This window comes from Heliangelus exortis, chromosome 19, assembly GCF_036169615.1.
Source record: "Heliangelus exortis chromosome 19, bHelExo1.hap1, whole genome shotgun sequence".
Classification (NCBI taxonomy): Eukaryota; Metazoa; Chordata; class Aves; order Apodiformes; family Trochilidae; genus Heliangelus; species Heliangelus exortis.
Window position 1 is genome coordinate 8,845,274 of NC_092440.1, and position 19,593 is coordinate 8,864,866.

At 36.0% G+C, this 19,593-nt stretch overlaps 1 protein-coding gene across 13 annotated transcripts in view; it reads left to right on the top strand.

The window, feature by feature from the left end:
- The window catches only part of RIMBP2 (RIMS binding protein 2), a 126,586-nt gene that overhangs the window by 39,904 nt on the left and 67,089 nt on the right, over window positions 1-19,593 (top strand). For all 13 annotated transcript variants that reach the window (XM_071763243.1, XM_071763244.1, XM_071763242.1 and 10 more), the window contains one exon: window positions 9,684-9,821. In XM_071763243.1, coding sequence (XP_071619344.1) covers window positions 9,684-9,821 — 138 coding nt within the window. The remainder of the gene's footprint in view (window positions 1-9,683; window positions 9,822-19,593) is intronic.

Consider the following 19,593-nt stretch of genomic DNA (forward strand, 5'->3'; position numbering starts at 1 on the left):
AAGAGGGCTAGAGCTAGATTAAGTGAAGGTGTTTATATACTTTGAACGAGAGAGAAAATAATTTCACAAAGATTTACATATTCAAAATTGTATTAAAATGTTAATGATTTTTAATACCAAGCACTTTTCTTCTCTGTGATAGGAATAAATTTTGAAAAAAATGTTTGGTTCTGATAAATGTTGAAACATCATTCATAATTTCTGTGGAGAAGATCCAAACTTCTTACTACCTGAAAAAACAGTTCTAATTCTGATACTAAGTGCTGGCTAGGACCTGAAGGCTCAAGTCTGATGCTTCCCTCTCTGATTTAGAATGAAGCAGTCCCATGTTATACTCCACAGGCTGAAAATCTCATTTGATTAGCCCATTAGTGCCTGGCCAGGATGACAGATTATTCACCTGTAGAGCTAAAGCTGTGGACTGCAGTGTTTTTGGAACGCAGGGGGAAGCCTGCAGTGCTCAGGTGGCTGTGCTGTAGGGCTGGTCTGTTTGCTAATGTTTTTGGCTGCATATGCAGGCACATATCCAGCCAGGCTTATGTCAAAGACTTGCATTGGAAAAAAAATGCTTCCTCTCTGCATGTTCAAATTCTGTTTTGGCAGATACATTTAAACTTGGTCATGAAATTATTTATAATTATCAACAGAGCCCTGAGACCAGGTGATCAGAGAATTAGCAGTGGTGCTGCTATTGACTGCAGAAGTCATTGAAAGTGATACATGTAGGAGAGGACAGAAAAAGCTACAGGGTCAAGATGATGTTTGCCTACTAATGGGAGTTTCTGTTTTTGCCAAAATGATACATTTGCTCTTGCCAAAATAGGAATGTCAAACTCTGTTTGGCTATTGAAAGATACCAGCTGTTATCAGATGCATTCTGGTTTTCCTTTGGGTTTCAGCATTCTTTTATAGAGATGAATCTTTAGTTCTTGTCATGTCGTTTATGTCAAAGGGAGTGACATGTTTTTCTGACAGGCATTTCCTCATAAAAAGCCACCTCAAATCCTTTTTAAAGGATTTACATTTCATGTTGGTAATACTTAGGGCTTAAAGGCCTGATTCTCCTTAGACTTCTGGTAGCATCACTCAGGGATAATGCCAGTAAGAAAGATATTAGTTACATGAGTGCAAATGAAAAAAAAATTGTTTTGACTGATGTATAACTCATTTAAATGAAAACCAACAGCCCCATGGAAAAGATAGGGATTGTTTTTGCCATTGTGAGGTTTCTGCAGAATAATAGGGTAGCTTATTCATAGATGTTGCTAAAAATTGAGGTTTACATGCTTTGCTGAATGACAAAGCTAAAATTTCATTTGGATAGCCAAGAATCACATTTCTTGCTCTTGCCACAGTATTTACTGACACGTTCTGTGATACTGTGTTTTTAAAGACATATAGATAGGAGTGCTTTTTGGATGCATGAATCCTTTGCATCAGGACCTCATGTTCAGAAGGTACCAAAGGAAAGTAGCTTTTCATTTGTCATAAAAACTTGGACAGTAAACTGTCACATTTTGTTTAGGATTAATTTCTGCAGGTAGGTCTTTAGCCAGTTCAGTCTGGAGCAATTTGGCACAGAAGCTAAATCTATGGGAACCCTCAGGACTGCAGGAGCTTTGGAAAACTGATGTAAACTAAAGCAAGAGCCATTAAGAAATTAGACTGAGAATTTGGAAGGAAGTAGTTCACTGTGCAGCTATTTCTCTTTTTGAATAAAAATAAATAATAACTCTTAATGCATTTTTTTCATTGGTTGGTGTGTGTATTCTGTTGCTTATCAAGTGTTTTTCTTGTGTCAACTGTCTGGTTTTATTTTATCAGTCTGGTGACATATTCTGTGGGATGTTTGTGTCCCAGTGCCTGGATAGGCTCCAGTACAGCCTATTGTTCTTTCCTACTTTGAGTTGAAAGTGACAAATGAGCTCTAATTTTTAAATTTATTTATTAAAAACTCTAAACAACAAGCTTCCCATTCACAATCAAGATCACCATTCATCCAAAGCTACATCTGTATAATTACCCTCAAGCTAAACTTAGCGTTTTCTGTAGCAGTTCCTATTTCCTGTCATTATGGGCATTTTTCAATATGTCTAAGACTGGAAAGATACTTGGACAGAGGTGTAAGAATTTAATATCATCAGTGAGTTACACTGATATGGACAATTAGGAGTTGCTTTTCCAACTTATGTCTTGTGCCTGGGTTCTGTTGAGCTGAATACTTATGTAATCCATTATTGCTGTGGTATGTTTATGATTCTGTGTCAGTAATATAGTTTAGTCCCAAACTGTTTGGATGGAACTTTTTTCCTCTTGAAACGTTGAGAGGTTGAATGAGTTATCAAAGGTCAGAGACTGAGTCTTTGGAGCCACAGAGCAGATCCATTCTGTATCCCCTGAGTACCTTTCTTCTGCTCTGATGACAAACATTTCTTCCTCATTTATTCTTGATCATATGAAAGAGGTGACAGGAAGTCATAAAATTACTTTGCAGCAGCAGCCCAAACTAGCAGAGGAAGCAATATTATTAAAGGTCAGAACCTTGTCCCAGTCAGGCCAGAAAATGAATCTGAGATCACTAGATTATATGTTTTGTTTTTGTTTTTTTTTTTTTGCATGTGCCCAGAGCTCATTTTCAAAAGGAAAAAGAGTGGGGCTTTTCACTGAAATCAACGGGGTCATCATGTTGTCAGCTGCTTGAAAAATTCCAGCTACCTTATTGCCACCAGTTTGTTGTCACTCTGCCTTCTTTTGGTTGTTACTGTACTACACATCTTTATTTCATGGCAAGCATAAGAATAAAATTCAATACACTACCTTGAAAATAAAAGTCAAGAGCTGTAGAGTAGTTGCTGGTTTCCTGATAACCCAGAGCAGTAGGGATTGCTGGGTTCTGTCCCGTTCTAACCTCTTCCAGAAGAGGGCATTGGCAATACACCAGTCATTTCACAGTACTCTTGCAAAAATGCATGAGGATTTCCTTCAAGATGATAGACCTCGAGGAAGACCTGTGTAAATATCGAGTATTGACTTGGTGTCTTAGAGACTGATACCTTCCTTGCCTGTAGTCTGAAACACATTCTGAAGGCTGCTAGAAATCCCTTTGCAACTCCACCAGGTGTCATCATTGGAGAATTTTGGGATGTTGGCTTATTTAACCAATGAATATCTTTTATTATGTGCAAAAAAGTTACTTAAGAAGAAGTTGTGATTCTGTCTTTCTTTGAAGCTTTGGCTTCAAAGCTTCTGATATCGTGGTGATAATTACTTAGAGACCATGCAGGTGTTCATCCTTTCTAAGAAGTCCTGGAATGAGCAGGACCAGCAAAAGAGTAGGTTTTATTTCAGCCTGGTGTTCATGAGACTACTGTTTTCTTAAGTCTAAATTGGATATTCTTCAGATGTTTAAGAGGTAATCCTATCCAGCTCATTGTATGTATTTCTGATAGAAACAGCTTTTATATAATTCATACATTAATTTCAAACATCCAGTCTACTGCCAATAAGTATCTTTGTCTTAAAATATCATTTCATCTGTATAAGCACCTTTTTCCTGCTGTGGTCTGCAGAGCCTCTTTTTGGACTAAATCTGGGAGTGGGGCTTCATGTGACTAGAAAGTGATTTACAAAATGACTGAAATGGAAATATTTTCTGTTGTGTGTTTGGAGCATATTTGGGGTTGTAAAAATGATCCAAAACCAGATAAAGGGTGTCAGAGTCAACCAAAGACATCTTCCTGGCATATTGTAGGCTGGTCACCTTGATACATATGATCTGGGGGATTTTTTTTTATAGGAATTGGCTATGAATTTTGTGAGCCTTCTCATTTTTCTTATGGTACTGAATAGAATAAATTGCTTAAACAGAATTTCCAATACACTGGATTTCAAACTAGAGGGACAAATATAAATATAGTTTAATTAAAGAGTCTAAAATCAGGAAGGGAGGGAGATTATCTAGCAAGAACCCTTAATCTGCTGGGGAATAGCTCTGTTCCTAGTAGCAAACCCAATTAATAGAGCAAGATCGGGAACATTTTTGTTTACTCCCTCAACTTTGTAATGTGTTACAAAGCTGTTACTCCTTAAATGTTTTATTCCTTTTTTTAAAAAAAAAAAAAAGATTCTCAAAAATGAAACAAGATTCCATCTACTGCTGGTTCTGCTGTCATCATTTGAAGCTAATTTTTTTCATCAGTTTTCAGTGGCTAATAAGAGTTCTGTGTCCCATGACAGACATCAAAAAGTAACAGGTTTCAGGTCACCTTCTTATGTATCCTGATTCAGAAATGATTAAAATGCCACATTAGTACTCCTTTCTTTCATCCAGATTTTCCTTTGGTGGAATATTTCCCATGTCATGAATATTTTCAGTTTCCTGTATTGTACATGCAGAGCTGTCTCACAGCTCCCAACCTGCAATTACAGCTCTCCCTCATAAATATTTAAATGGCAGCTCAGCTTTCAGGCAGCATATACCAGTGACAAAGATCAAGCTTTCTGACCTTTTGTTAATTTGCTCAGTGAAATAGGATTCTCTTGGTCTCATTTTTTTTTTTTTTTTTTTTTTTTTTTTTCTATTTTCTATTTAAGAGAAGAAATTTGGATGCAAACAGGAAACAGTCTCATAGGACCCTGGCAAAAACTTCTGGTAATCACTGAGATTTGGTGGGACAGGAGGCAGTTTAAAAAATTACTCAGTGTTTGTGATGTAAAGTAGAAAGAAATGACAAAAATAGCTCCTAAGTTGTAGGATCTAATGGTCAGAGGGATATGGCTTTGCTATCTGAACACTGCAGTAAGGAAGAAACATAGATTAGCTTTTAGCTCTATTCTTTGAGAAGGTGGGGTGTGGTGTATGTGTGCGTGTAAGTTTTGGGTAGAGCTTGTTAAAGAAAATGGAAGAACAGAGGCTATTCCTAGTATTCCGGTCCCTTCCTGCACTGAAGGTCATTGCAGACCAGGACCTTTCCCTCACGCCCAGTTAAAAAAGTATCAAATGCTTAAAATATTGTTTACCTTAGAAACTTCTTAGGAGACAGCCTCTCACATACCAGTAAGACAGATTTTGCAGGATAATGGAGAATATTTTAATTTCTGCTTGAAACAGTGCCACTGTTGCAAAAGGATATTACTCATTTCCATAAAAATACCAAACAGTAAAAAAAAGATATTCTGTGATTATGTTATTAGATGTTGATATTGAGTAATTCTGTGTTGACTTGCTCTCTTTGGATCCAATAAGTATTTCAGATGTTGAGAACACTTCTGTGTTAGTGTGTTCATGCAGTGAACATTTAGCCTGCAACTCCACTGGTACTCATTCAGAGGTAATGCTTTTTCTAGAAAAGGCAGCTGATATTTGATGCATATGTACCTTCAAGGAAAGTGATTTTGCAAGTATTTGCAGAGAGCTGTGTTTTGAAACCTTTAGATACTAAAGTCTTCACACCTGATGCAGACAGAGGCCCAAATTCATCTGAACTTCATGGAATGTTCAGAATCCTATTGAACAGAAATTCATGTAAGATATAAGATACAATATTTTCAACCTGATGGAATAAGTCAGCCACTCAAACATTTACTACTTCTAAAAATTAGAATTTCACTGTAGTGCAAACTGTGACAAGATATTAGCATTTTAATTCATTAGTGAAAAGCACATATATATTGGCACTTGAATATTTTAATAATATTGACAGGAAAAAAAATTGCCAAGAGCAATATCTATTACTATAGAATATATTAATAAGTGGGCTTAATGAATCTGAATGACTTCTACATTGTTCCAGTAGAGAATGGTTAAAAAGGGAAGCTTTCAAAGAAAGCAGCATATTAATTTCCTGGCTAACATATAAACTGCAAAGTACTTTGCTCTGGAAAGAACCAGAAACTATGATAATAGTAAAGGATGAAACTGAAAAATACCTCTTACTGCTTTGGAAATGGCATTATCTATTCTGAAAAATATAACACCTTTATACCCTGAAAAAGTAATGTTTACTGTAAAATAGAAAATTTGTGCAGCAATACAGGATGGACTTTCTCTGTCCACTGAAACAAACTAGTGGAAATTCATACAATATTTGTGTATATAGATAACAGCTTTTCAATGAGAAACATGGAGGCTTATAAAAATCTTTTTTATACAGTAGTAAATGGAGACTTTATAAATCCGAATGATTTTTAAAACTGTTTTGTTTGCCAAACAGCCCCTACTGATGTTTCAGATTTGTATGAGTGAATTTGAACTTGGAAACATCCTAAAAATAGTTTTGCCAACTGAGCTGCACCCCTCCAATCAATTTACCTTAAACAGCTGAGCTTTCTGTAACACCTTATCTATTCTGCAATTGACACTTCTTGTCTTGATATTGATTAAAGTTTTCCATGTCAGAACAGGATGTTTAAGTGTATGATGAAAGCATGACATTATAATTCCATTGTATTCTCACAGTGTATAGGTAAAAGACCTGCCATCAAAACATCTGAGCTTTTTGGAGGAATTAGGAAACTGACCAAGCTGTGGATTCTTAAAATTGACAGAAAACTAAACAATGAAATATGTCAATATAATCCATAATTAACTGGGTTTCCAGGAACTGCAAAAGAAATAAATAAAACCCCTTGCCTATCATGGTTTTGTAAAACTTAGATAAATTTTTTTTACAGGCTTATTGTGGATATTTAAAAGGAAGGAAAGCTTGCAGTACTTGAAGCAGAGGTTAAGGCCAGTGAAATATTGTGAAAGCTCTTGTTCTAGCCTTATAGCTTTACTAGCTGGTCTCTTTATATGTAGCCATAACTGAAGGGACATAGCTATAAAGATGATTAAAGAAAGGGCTTAATTAAGGGTTGTAATTAAACTAGAGGAAGAAATTACAGTGAAACTGAAAATACAAAAAGAGCCTGTGTGATGTAAAGGCTAACAGTGTTAAGGCAGTAATCTCTATGGAAGCATTGATTCTGTAGACATTAGTCTTCTAATAAGATTAAGGATGAGGTGGCACAATCTTGCTAATTAATTTGGTTTGTGACTTTGAAATATGCAATAGTAGTACAAAACCAAGGATTGTTTAATAGACCAGGAAGCTCTCAAAGGAGGACTAGATTTACCATTACTTGCACCACACCTGGTGAATATTTTTTTTTTTTAGTGAAAAAGTAAGACAAAGATTGCAAAACACAAGAAGTGTTTTTTTCTGCAGACAAGGCTGTATGAAGAGTAAAGTATGTGTTTATTTGTATCTCTTGTAAAGGTGGTTGCCTGCAGCCAAATCCCTGCACTGTGACCGTGTCAGGTGTTATAAACTGCACAAGTTCAGTCTTGGGCCAGACTGCATATCCAGTCAAGGATCATGTTATAAGGTGCAGGGCTTCATCACACCAGTGGGACAGAAAGTGAGCTGTAATGTCTTTTCTCCTCCTTCGTATGGCAGACATAAGCCTTGGTTTTAAATTAGAATGAAGATACAAAAATATCAAAGCATCCGATCAGAGGATGAAATTTAAAAGCAGCCATCTGTAAAGGGTCAGCTATTCTTGTTTCTGTTACCTGAAACTGTCTTAACTGAAAATTCTCTACTGAATATTAAAAGCGTACAGCTTTAAGAGGCCATTTCTTAACTGCATTTGTAGTAATTGTGTGCATACTAAAGCTGTACACTAGAAAAAACTCCAGTTGATTCCTCGTTGTTTATACTCAGCCCTTTGGAAAGACCGGAATTTCAGACGGATGGCAACAGCTCCACTTGAAAAGGTGATTGAAAATCCTGTGCTTGAATACCAAGCCTTGAACACTTCAGAAAATCTGTTTCAGTGTTGCTACATCTCTTGCACTTCCAAGACCTGTGCCCATAAAACATCCTACTGTTCATTGGCATAATCCTTGTGGAAAAATTAGTTATAGGTGTTGAAGTGCTCAGTTTGTTTTATGTTTTTAATAAATAATGCTATCTCTCAAAAATTAACTTTGGTAAACTTTTTCTGCAGAGAAGTGACTTCTCAAAATGTATCTCCCCCTAACAAAAGTCTTTGTTATTACGGAACTGAGTTCTTTAGCAGTCAGCTTGCACCTTCATCAGTCATTCAGATAAACAGGTTGCAGTGAGCATTGAATTACGATCCTATTCAGCTGACACAAATCAACCAGTAGTTCTTCTCAGGAAACTAATGAATAAATAAAAGATCCCTGTGCTTCCAGGCCTAAGCCCAACGGATATGTAAGGATGCATGTTTTTCAGTGGGATTTTGTATCTCCTACAAGTACAGCCTTGATGTTGCCATCAAAGTTAGATTGGTGCCGATGAAGCCATCAAACATTATGTAAGTAAAGACATTTAAATATGGGGGTATGAAATGTGGGGGTATGAGTGGAAGTATCTATCACTAACTCTGAACAATCTGTTAGACAATAACCTCTGATATTTAGCTTGTGCATACAGGATGCAATTCATACGCCTTGCCATTTTGTGTGTGGAGGGAACCTATGCAGTTATTTTTAGAGCTCCGCGTTAGTGAAGAACACAAGGCTTAAAGTGTTTGGAAGAACTTAACAATGTTTATCATCTACTGAGACCAATAAATGTGTCACTTCTTCTCTGTTGTTACATGATTGTTTTTAGCACCAGTTCAGACTACAGAGAGTGTTGTACTTACATACATGTAACAACAAGAATGATTTCTCTGAAATTTTCACAGTCTAGTAAGTGATGCAAGGTTAATAAGACAGAAAAGGGGAGTGAAGGAAATACTGAAACACTGTGGAGGACAGAAATAACCTTGGTGTGTCACCTAGCTGAATATTACATAGTTTTCATAGCTAGTAAAACAACAATTTTAAAGCAGGCTGCTGGATACCTCTGACAAAGACTCATAGGGAGCTTGATTTGGGCATAAAGAAAAAGTATAGAGATGGTTATGCAAAACCATGGCTGTTGAGGGATACAAGTTGGAACTTTTGGATGAACAGAAGCGGGAACTGGTACCTTGATTAAGTAGTTTTGAACTATTCCAAATTCAGGATCTTTTAAGGTTCCTCAAAAACGTGCACTTCAAATATGTATTTACATGAAAATGTAGGGTATTTGAGGGGTTGTTCCCAAACCTTCTTTAAAACAAAAAAAGGATTTGAGAATGTTTTGGAGTCTGTCCAAAAAAATTTGAAATATCAAATGCAGTGATCCCCCTTGAGATAGGAAGCACTGTCTGTTATGTGGGTGAGCTGGCAAAAAAACCCCCAAAAAACAAAACCAAAAAGCAAAAACAAACCAGGATTTAATGGTTCTAACAAACTTGCAGAATCCAGTGATAAAGATCAATCAGGCATTTTCTGCTTAGTTCTGTGTCCTCAAGTTTTACAGAGAAAACATGGAAAATGAATTGTTTCATTTGCTTTCTGAAATTAATTTCCTGTAGGGGAGCAATCACTACACTGTTTAGGTCTTCTTTTGGAGGAAGACCTGACAAACTGTTTAATCAGCAAGGCTGAATGTATTAGTTTAGCTTGGCTTCTGTTGTATGTAATGTATATTTAACCATCACTTTCAAGCAGCTTTTAAGGTCACATGCAATGAAAACCATGTTAATGAAATGTACTGTGTTGAAGGGAAAGCAAGTGTTAGTCAGCTAGGACAAATGCAGTTCTTACAAGCTGGTCACTTGACTTGTTTTATTTTCCACAGTTTGGAAATGATCCATCATGTCTACAGCCTGCAACATCACAGAAAATATTTGATCAGACCCAACTTTTAGAAGAGACCCAGGTTCCTAAGTCTCATGTCACCGCTATAAATCAAGGGAATCATCACTGGAAGCTTTTAGTAAGTCCTGTTTTTTACTGGTTTATGGCAATGGATCAATTTTAAGATAAATCCATACTGCTGCTTTTGGTTGGTTGGGTTTTCTTGTTCTCATGTGCTCTACTGTCTTTATATCTTTATATTGTGTTGATCTCTTAGAATCTTAGAGAACGGCAGAAGATCTTCAATACTATGAATAGATATTTGGGGCATAATTTAATGAATTGAGAGTTTGCTGAAGAAAACTGATAAAAGAGAAATTCCAGTGCTTTGTTCTAAGTGCATGGATACAAAAGTGCAGGATCCAGTGGCTGAATGATTATGATCAGCACACTCCAATAATTTTTTCTGTATTCATTCTGACACGATTCTTTTTCCAGTTGGATTTCTCTATGTTTACATGAACACATGGGTCCTCTGAATTTAAAATCCATAAGGTAACAAAAACAATAAGGTAACAACAGCTCCCAGAGAGGAATATATGTGGCAGTGAGGTGCCTTTAATTCTTCCTCTCAGATAAAATACTTTCATTTAAGTGTGAAGATAGTTGAATACATAACAGACAAATTTCTGTTTCTTAAAATCAGAGTTACAGATGGAACATTACATTTTGTTTCCTATAATTAGTAGTTGTTTTATCCGCTTTTGTTTTCATTACAACAAGGATTTTACTTTTTGGACTGTGAAATTATAATGGGTGTGATTAATTTTCTATTTTTTAAAAACTTTGTAATAAAACCAAAAATATTGTGAAGCAGGAAGACAAGCTGTTGGAAGTTTTTTAAGGAACTAGTTTGAACTAGTTGTCTTGAGTTGAATTTTGGAGTCAATTTTCAGCAGTAAATGCCATTCAGTGAGTAGATGAGGTCTGCTGTGTACAGGGTTATCCTCTAAAAACTTGCTGGTGGCCCAAGATAGCTGAGCCATCACTTCATGGTTGTCCCTTTCATAGAAGTGCCCACTTTAAATAGCTACTACTCCCCCTGCCTCCTTCAGCATAATTTTGAGGACAGATTCCTCATGCATTTTCTTCTATAGCTGCAGAAGGCAATATCTGTAAATTCTACAGAGCGTGTACTTTAATCTGTAAGGGGCACATGAGTGGCTAATAAAGGTTTATTCTATAAGGATGCTTTGAGTTACAGGATGTGGTTCATGTATCCCCTTTGATCTTCAAACCACTTTGCAACCAATAACTAACAGCATAATTTAAAGAAAATTCATAAAAAGGATACCATTTTAAAGCATAATGTTCTCACTATTGCTACATAGTACCTCACTGAACCAAAAATAAAGGCTTAAAGCATTTCTCAAAGAGCCTAAGATTGCTTGATGTTCTAAGTTTGGTGCTGGATTTATCCATTTTAAGGATATGAGTTTGATTGCATCAGAAGTAAATATATTTAATATGACAAGAGAAAAGTGCATAAATGTGATTTTTTGAACCGCTTTTAATGCCTTCTTTGCATCTCTGCTTCTGAAAGAGTAATTACTTAGCTGTAATGTGAACTGAATAGTGAGGTCTGGTGAAAGATATTTATGGTAAAAAAAAAGCAAGGTGGATCTAACATTGTGTATAGTTTCCTTAACAGAAGGAATTTGAGAAGCTAGGTGGTAGTTTGTAGACCCAGACCTAGTACCTTTACAGAAGACCAACTTGAGGCAAACATGAGATAGAAATTAGTGGCAGTTTTGCTGTTAATTTCATTCTCACAAGTAATTCAAACATTCAAGAAGCATAAAGTTGTGTTGTGAAACAGAAAGCAGTGGTTTGATTAGGGTCTAGAGAATATTTTCAGCCCAGTATAGACTGTATCTTTGAGTCCACTCAGAGTCTATTTTCAGTGCTTGGTTTGTTAATATTTAGAAGGGACACAAGAAATCCAAGTGGTTGCTGGGCAGTAGCAGCCTTCTGGATAAAGAGTGAACTTTGGACACTCTTATTTAAAACGTTTTTACATAGTCTTTTAGTACAGATAATGAGAGCCTTAGATACTCTGGTGTCAGGATGAAAATTTCCTAATAACATATTAAACAATGCTTCTTTCTTTACTGTAACTACAGTAACTACAGTTGGGGCTAAATCTTAAATTACTGCTCACTTGCATTTAATTTTTAATGAATCTCCACAGCTGTATCAGTAGCAATAACTAAATCATTAACATTGACGATCAGAAGAAAAACATGCAAGTTTTCATTCTGGTCTTGTGTCTCAGCAGTGGTTTCACTGCAAGAGGAATAATCCTGTGTTTTCTTAACCAGAGACCAGATTTATCTACAGACAAATGTTCCCTTGGCCTTCTGTCATTAGCTTTCTGTGTACATAAATATACCAGACCTGTAGCACTTACCTGTTAGTTACCAGGCAACAGCAGCATTTGACACTGCCTGCAGCTGCAGTGAATGACGTGCAGCTCCACGATGGATAAAGTCCTGTGAATTTTGAGCTGGGGTTCGTTAAAAGGACATTAGTGTGACTTAATGCCACTTTCACCACAGTAGCAACTTGTCAGTAGAGCTTCTATAATAACAGCATTTTGCCAAGACACTCTACCCCATGTTCATGATGGAAAAACTGTAATTGCTCTAGTCTTTTGCAAGAAGTTTTCTTTAAAATGCGCACTACTCCATTTAAGGTTTTTTGCCTTTCTGCAAAGCAGGAATATGTCATGCTTCCCAAACATTTGCTTGGATTCATTATTTACCAAGGTCAGACACTAGATGTTTATAGTAATTGGCATAAACTAGGCTGAAAAAAAAAATATTTGTAAATATTTTGAATATTGCTTGCTATTCAGAGATGGTTTGTAGTCTCTTAATGATGGCAGAACAATGAGGCTGGATACATATATTATAACGAAAAATACAAATGCTTTTGATATAATACTTAGCATTCAGTCTAGTTAGCTTGGGTCTAGTTAGTTTTAAGTCTTTGAGCATTTTTAAACATCTGGCACTGCATGCCAATGAGGTATTTTAATTATTTATTTCCCTTTATCATTCCATGATCAGTTTTCTCTTCCATATCAATGGAATAACTTACATAACATTCCATTTCTAGTGATATTTCTACATTAGCTATTGCTGGTGCAAACGTAGAATTCTGTTTTGATTTTGCTAATACAGTGCCTGCTGTATAGTAAGAGCCTTACCTATCTGCAGGCAATGAAAAGAACTTCCATCAAAAATAGGTTTTAATTCAGCTTTACAAAATATCTTTTTCTAATCAAAGTTCAAGCAGTGTGTTACATTCCTGAATGAGTGAAAGCTGTAGAAACTATTTAAAGGCCCAAACCATGAGAAATGTCCAGTATAAGATTGGACTAAATGCTGTGAAATCAGGCTGACATTTTTTCTTGCTTCCCTAGAGCAATATTCTCACTCCCTCAGTTTAAAAAGATTGTTGACTCAGTTATGGCCTTTTAATGAAAAAATTCTTGTAAATTCTGTATTTTTTAGGTCTGGGGGTTGAATCAGAGTGACAACCACGATAGGTCAGGAGGGCACCAGATTTATGTTGATGGGATGCTCTCTCTTACTTTTCCTTATGCACACAGCTCTCTATAAGGTACCTGCATTGTCCTTGAAGAAAACATCATAGGTGATTTTCTCTGTTTTGGGCAAAGTAGCAATATGTGCCTTGCTTCTCAAATCTAACGACAGTGAAATCTTAGTTTTGGATTTCACTGAACATTCCTCCAAAATGGCTGCACTGGTTAGGTTTTTTCCTTCCTAAAAAAGCAATTTTTTCAGACACAGTTAAACCATTAGTTCATTGTTACCTGAGATTCAGTGGGTAGGAGGGGAAAATGAGTCGTGCTCAGCATAGCAAGGAGATAATGAGCTATATAAATAATTAGCAACACCTTTTAAAAATACGTTCACATAGAGCCAAAAGTATCTTGTCTTGAGAACATGGTCTCAAAGACATAATTGAGACTACTCATTTCAGCAACCCAAATAGGATTTAACTCTTTCTTTTTGTGGGTTTTAGAATTCAAAAAATGTGAAATGTAGTTAAAAAGGAACAGAACATGGTTAAGTGTAAAGCACACTACGTTAAGACCACTTGTGAAAATACTGTGAAACTTCCTGTCCCCTTGTTTAGTGCTAGGTGGCATGTTTTGCCAGGAAGACTTGCAGAAAATTTCTAACAGAAACAAAATGGAGAAAAATTAATGCAAGCAATTGAAATATACTCTGACAGCTCTATAATTTCAGTGACAAGAAGTTAAAATGCAATTCTAGACACAACCAATGCTTCCAAAGAAGGGTAGATTATTCATGTTAATGTAATTTGATTTTTTACAAAAATCCAAGGCTAATATTATTTATGAAGTTTTACTGAGACAAGAGAACAGCTTTATAAATGTATATCTATTTTCACAAATAATAGGGACAAAATTGAGAGGCACATACATCTCTCTTTGGTAGGTTTGTTCTTATCATAGAAATCTGCTGAAGGAAACACCTCCCATTCCTGAAAGGGTACTCATTAGATGAGGACCACTTTCTATCAGAAATGCAGTGCTGAGGCCAAGTCTCAGTAACTTTACCTGAGTGCTTTCTTAGCTAAAATTCATGTTGTCTTTTAACCACACACTGAAGATGCTTGTGCTGGCCTAAGAGAGATGTGTGCTGCTGGATTTCCCTGTCTGCTACAAAGGAGCTCATGGGCAGAAGTCCAATCCCAGAAATGGTTTGCTTTCTTTGATTACTTTCTCTGCTGGTAAAAATAAGAAGCAAGGCCAAGGATGTAAACAGGCAGTGTCAGACTGTGACTTAGAGATGTGATATGTATGTTGGGATTTTTCTAGAGGATTTAAGTGGAGGTAGACTGGAGGGAAGCCAGCATAGCTACTGTCCTGACAGTGCCTTTTTTTGTTTGATAACAGGGAACTCCAACCTGCAAGACCATACATCTGCCCCCTTTCATCAGCACTGAGTCACTTTAGAAAGAAAAATAGTGCATGTGGTTATCAAATGCATTTCCTTTTATAACACAGTGGCAATTCAGCTTGGACAGCAGAAAATAATTATATATTAAAATGAATGTGGTAATTTATGAAATACATAAATGTGGCATTAAAACATACATATGGCTGTCACTTTATGGATTTATGAATAATTATTGACATTTTAAAGAACAGTTTTCTCTTTACTTAGCCTGTCTGTGATACATACACATCAGCAAAGACATTAGAGGCTGGAGTCCAAAGCAGTGATTAGCATATTTTAAAGTTTCCTGCACTGGCTGCTTAAATATATTTGCATTAATAGGAAGATGAGACTCTCATGATGATCTCTGCATGACAGCAGCTAAAAATAGTTTTATGAGAACTTTGGCTGCAGTTCTATTAAATTTTAATGTTTTTGGGAAAAGGAAAACCTTTTTGAAAGGTTATAATTAATTGAGTTATGTGTTGTTTGGTTTGGTTATTTTAAGTACACCAAAATAACATGAAGGAATGAGGACAGGCATGCTATTTTCTGCCTTTGGCATTTTGATGGTTTTCAGTCTAGCTTCCAGCTTGAGATGGGGGTGGGCTTTGCTGTTTCCTGCTCTTAGCAGCTAGACCTGTGCAGATCTTGAGGAAGAAATTCAGTGTGTAAATTTGAAGATGATTGCACAGAAACAAAATTCTGTTCCAAATTTACAAAACAAAACAACATGCCAGCCAGTCTCTCATGTTGAGAGGAAATCCAGCATAGTGTAACTTTGAGAGAGTGTAAATTGTGTTTAAAAGAAAATAGGGATTGATTTTATTTTTAAAGATAACCAGGATCTTTTAATTTTCAAAATATGAGCAAACAAAAGGCTCGGTTCATGGCTAATTTTATCTCAGCTGTGATTTTCATAGTCTCAATCTCTTATTTCCATCTTCAGCTGTGTTACAGAAAGAACTCCACAATCATACTGCCCACTGTGGGGAGAATTCTGAATAGAGCTAACAGAACATTTGTATGTTAAAACTTTTTGTCTTTTATTAACAGTTTTCTGTATTTGCGTTATGATTTGAAAAGACAAGAGAGAAAGCATTAATCACATGCTGGTCCATATTTTCATGCTAATCTGTGTCCATGCAAGTACAGTTTCTTCAGGTGATTTAACTGGAAGAGGGGGAGAGCGTCAAATGTATGCACTGATTCAAACCCATGAGCTATAATTTTGTAATGTGAGTATTAAGCTTGCTAGAGGCAGTTTCTGATTATATGAGAGACCTTGGATTTGCTGGGTGCTGATTATGCTATGAATTTCTGAAACCTGTCCTTAGATGCAGCAGGTTCTGGGGCAATATCAGGCTCCAGAGCTCCCTACTAATTTCATAGCAAACTTGATTAAGCCATTAAATTGCAGATCATTGCTGACAGTAAATTAATTCTTAATCCGAGTCCTATTCTGCACTACATTGGGAGACTTTTGCCAAGAGGCCAGAGGCTTGAAAATGGGTAATTAAATTCTGCTGTAAATACATTTTTATCTACTCTTCTGCTTGCAAGAGCTGGCAAACAAGTGAGAGCCATTAATTAATACTTGTAATTTGCTTAAGTGGAATAAACCCTGCTCCCTGTTCCTGTCAGATTCTGAAATGTAAAGGCTAAGAACTGTAAAAGTAAAAGATTAAGAAAGCTGACAAAAATATTTTCATTACAGAATTTGTTCTTAGTTCTATCTGTAAGAAATGTTAACTAGGTTGAGAATTTGGCAAGATTTTGGTCTGAAGTCAGTGCCGAAAAGAAACCTCTAAGTATAAGAAAAGTAACAATAGTGGTAAGATGTATTCTGAGCCCTTCTCAATTATGTAATGAATTCCTTATGCCCCAACTTTGGGTGCATTGATTGTCACACAAAGATTTTTTTAACATTTGGATTTGAATTAAGTATTGTTTGCAGATTTTATTCAAAAGTATCAGAAGGAAAATGGAAGCTTGTTTGCTAGCACTGCATTAGCACTTTTCTCTTTCAGTTCCTCTGAAGCAAACTGTTTCCCTACCTTTCTTGTGTAGTTTTTCCATTTCCTTAAAGTCCTGGAAGTTGGACAATTATTGACACATTCCTCATTAAGGAAAGATGCCTCCTAATTCTCATTAAAGAGAGAAGTAAGCTTTTCCACATTATTTGCCTCCAGTAAATAGTTTCTGATGGCTGAAGAGTCCAGGACTCTAAACTGATTTAAGTCTTTCACAGGGAGTCTGCCTTTCATTTATTTAGTCCTAAGATGCCTATCAGAGGATTGAGGCTCATCCGGGGCATGGAAATTGATACAGCAAGAGGGACGTCAAAACTAACCCTTCCTTTTGAAAGGATTATGTGGGTGTGTGGGGACTGAAAGATGCCTAGAGAAAGGATTTAGTGTGAACAGTTGGGGATGTCTATATCCAAACAGTGGAGGGATCTGACTTTGTTGATTTCTAGTATTTGACTGTATTTCAACTATTTTGTAATTGTGTAAATATTTCTCTAGAAAAGAATGAAAAGGAAGCCTGTGGGGATGTTTTAACAGCATTACTGGGGCTCTGTCTTTAGCTATGAGTCAATCTGAATTACATGCAAGGTGTCTCTTGGCAACATAATGACATTAGCCTTAGTAGTGCTGTGGCTCATTTACTCTTTTGTGGTTAACATTGCAGACAGAGCTGAGTTTTCTGGAAAGAGATGCTTGGAAACTTCAGAAAGTAATTGCTTGTCAGCAGACCTGTTTGTAAACTTTATCTGAAATGAGCAGGAAGATATGTGATGGTGACACAGGAAAGTGACATACCAGGAAAACTTCAGTTTTCTGGCAAAAATCATAAAAGAGAAAGAACTATAGTTCAATAAAAAGTAATGTTGCTTTATTGGATCTACACCTGATTTCTGAAGTTAATAAAAAAAGGACTACCCAGAAAAAAGGATAAAATTAATTTGAAGATCTAAGCATATACATTTGTTTAAGTTGTTACAATGCAAGTTGTGGAAAAGTCCTAAGAAAGACCTATGGATACACAAGGAGAGAATATAGGTGCAGCTTAATTATTTTGGGCAATAAAAGCATTTAATATGGTGAGAGAGGCTTCTTAAGCACTTGTGCAACAGTTTTTTTCAAGCCTGTGGACCCTGAGAGGTTTCTGAGCTCAGTCTCTTTTTTTTTTTTTTTTACCTTCTGTACAGCATGGTCATGAGATTTCATTTAGCATATATCCATGAAAACTGATATATACATGGTTTTATGTTCATATATTTTACATATAGCATGACAGAATTGTATACATGTAATATAGATAATAACATATCTGTGAACACACATGTATAAAATATTTTGTATGTTTAAAATTGACAGTCTGAGCTTTGCTTTCCAGTGTTATTAAAAATGTAACCATGTCTCCAGCTGAGACACTTTGTCATTTTGGGAGCAATGTAAATGTTAATAACAAAAAGCAATTAAAAATTGTGTTAAGTCATGTAATTTTTATAGGCTGGCTGACTGAGTAATGGATGCCTCCTAGATTTTCCAGTCTCAAAGGACTATTAAATAAAGAATTCTCCCATCCTAGAAGTCCTGTAGTAATGAAATAACTAATTTTGTCAATTTGGGAATCTAGCTGAGGTTTTTGGAATGAAATTGTAAATTTCATTCACATGATCTCTGAGTCCCATAATCATTGTGCTGTGGACTGCTTTGAGAGAGTTTGCACTTACTGTGAATCCAGGTGTACAGGACTTCAAGTGGCAGGTCAAATAGAAAGAAAAAATGTTAAAAAGCATCCTGAACATGTTAAGTTGGAGGTTTGTAGTAATAGACTTCACTTGATGTTTCACATGGCTAAAACTTTCGGCATGTAGTTGAGTATAGACTTTAAGTTTATAATCTTTTTGCATTTCCTTTAAATCACTATGTAAAGGTCCAATAAAGGATATATGTTCTTAAGAAATCTGTCTGGATTTCTTCCTGTGCTTGCAATGTCTGCATGCCATGTAAGTTCTGTCAGCTTTTAGATCCCAGGGAAACTGTTGCCAGCCTAAAGAGAGACACTTGTATTGCATGATTTAGAAACAGAAAAAATTTGGTGAATCAAGTGCTCGACTTTACTAGTTGTTTTCTGTGAATTTATGTGTTTACATGTTCTGAATTTATATGTTTCTCCTTGGTGGGTAACTGAGGGGAAAAAACTACTTGTGCAAAACATCACCAATAAAGAAAATAATTCCTGAGTTTTCCCCACCCCATTTCTCTTTGCTACGGTAGCAGTGGAATTTATTTTCAGTTCTATTTCTTGCGTTTGAGGCTTGTGAGTGCATATTCTTGGCAGACGAACCAAATTAGATTGACAGATGATCTGGGATATACCTTTCAGAAAATCTAAACAACCCAGATTCTGAAAATAATGTTCCTGAAATAGGAATGTGTCCTTATCTATAAAATTAATGATTGCAGTCCTCCCATGTAATAGCATTTTTAGCACATTACCATATAATCAAGTTTAAAAGCAAGACAACCCCTGAATTGGGAAGTTTCTACCTCTGAGAAAAAGTAGCACCATATTTAGTAAGCTTAAAAAGGAATAGTTGGAAGACAAAAATTAAAAGGGGAAAAAAAAAAAAAGCTAACCCAGAAACTTAAAACAGGTTTAAATAGTTGAACACCTAGCTAGGTATAGTGTTTTTTTCTAATATTATAGGGAGTGAGACCCTTTGTCTTCAGGGTTCACATTAAGCAATTGAAGCCTCTCACAATTTTAATCTTGATATCTTGGATAGTGCATAAATCTGTGCTTTAGCACACCAGATATTTTTGCCCTGCAGTTCCTTTT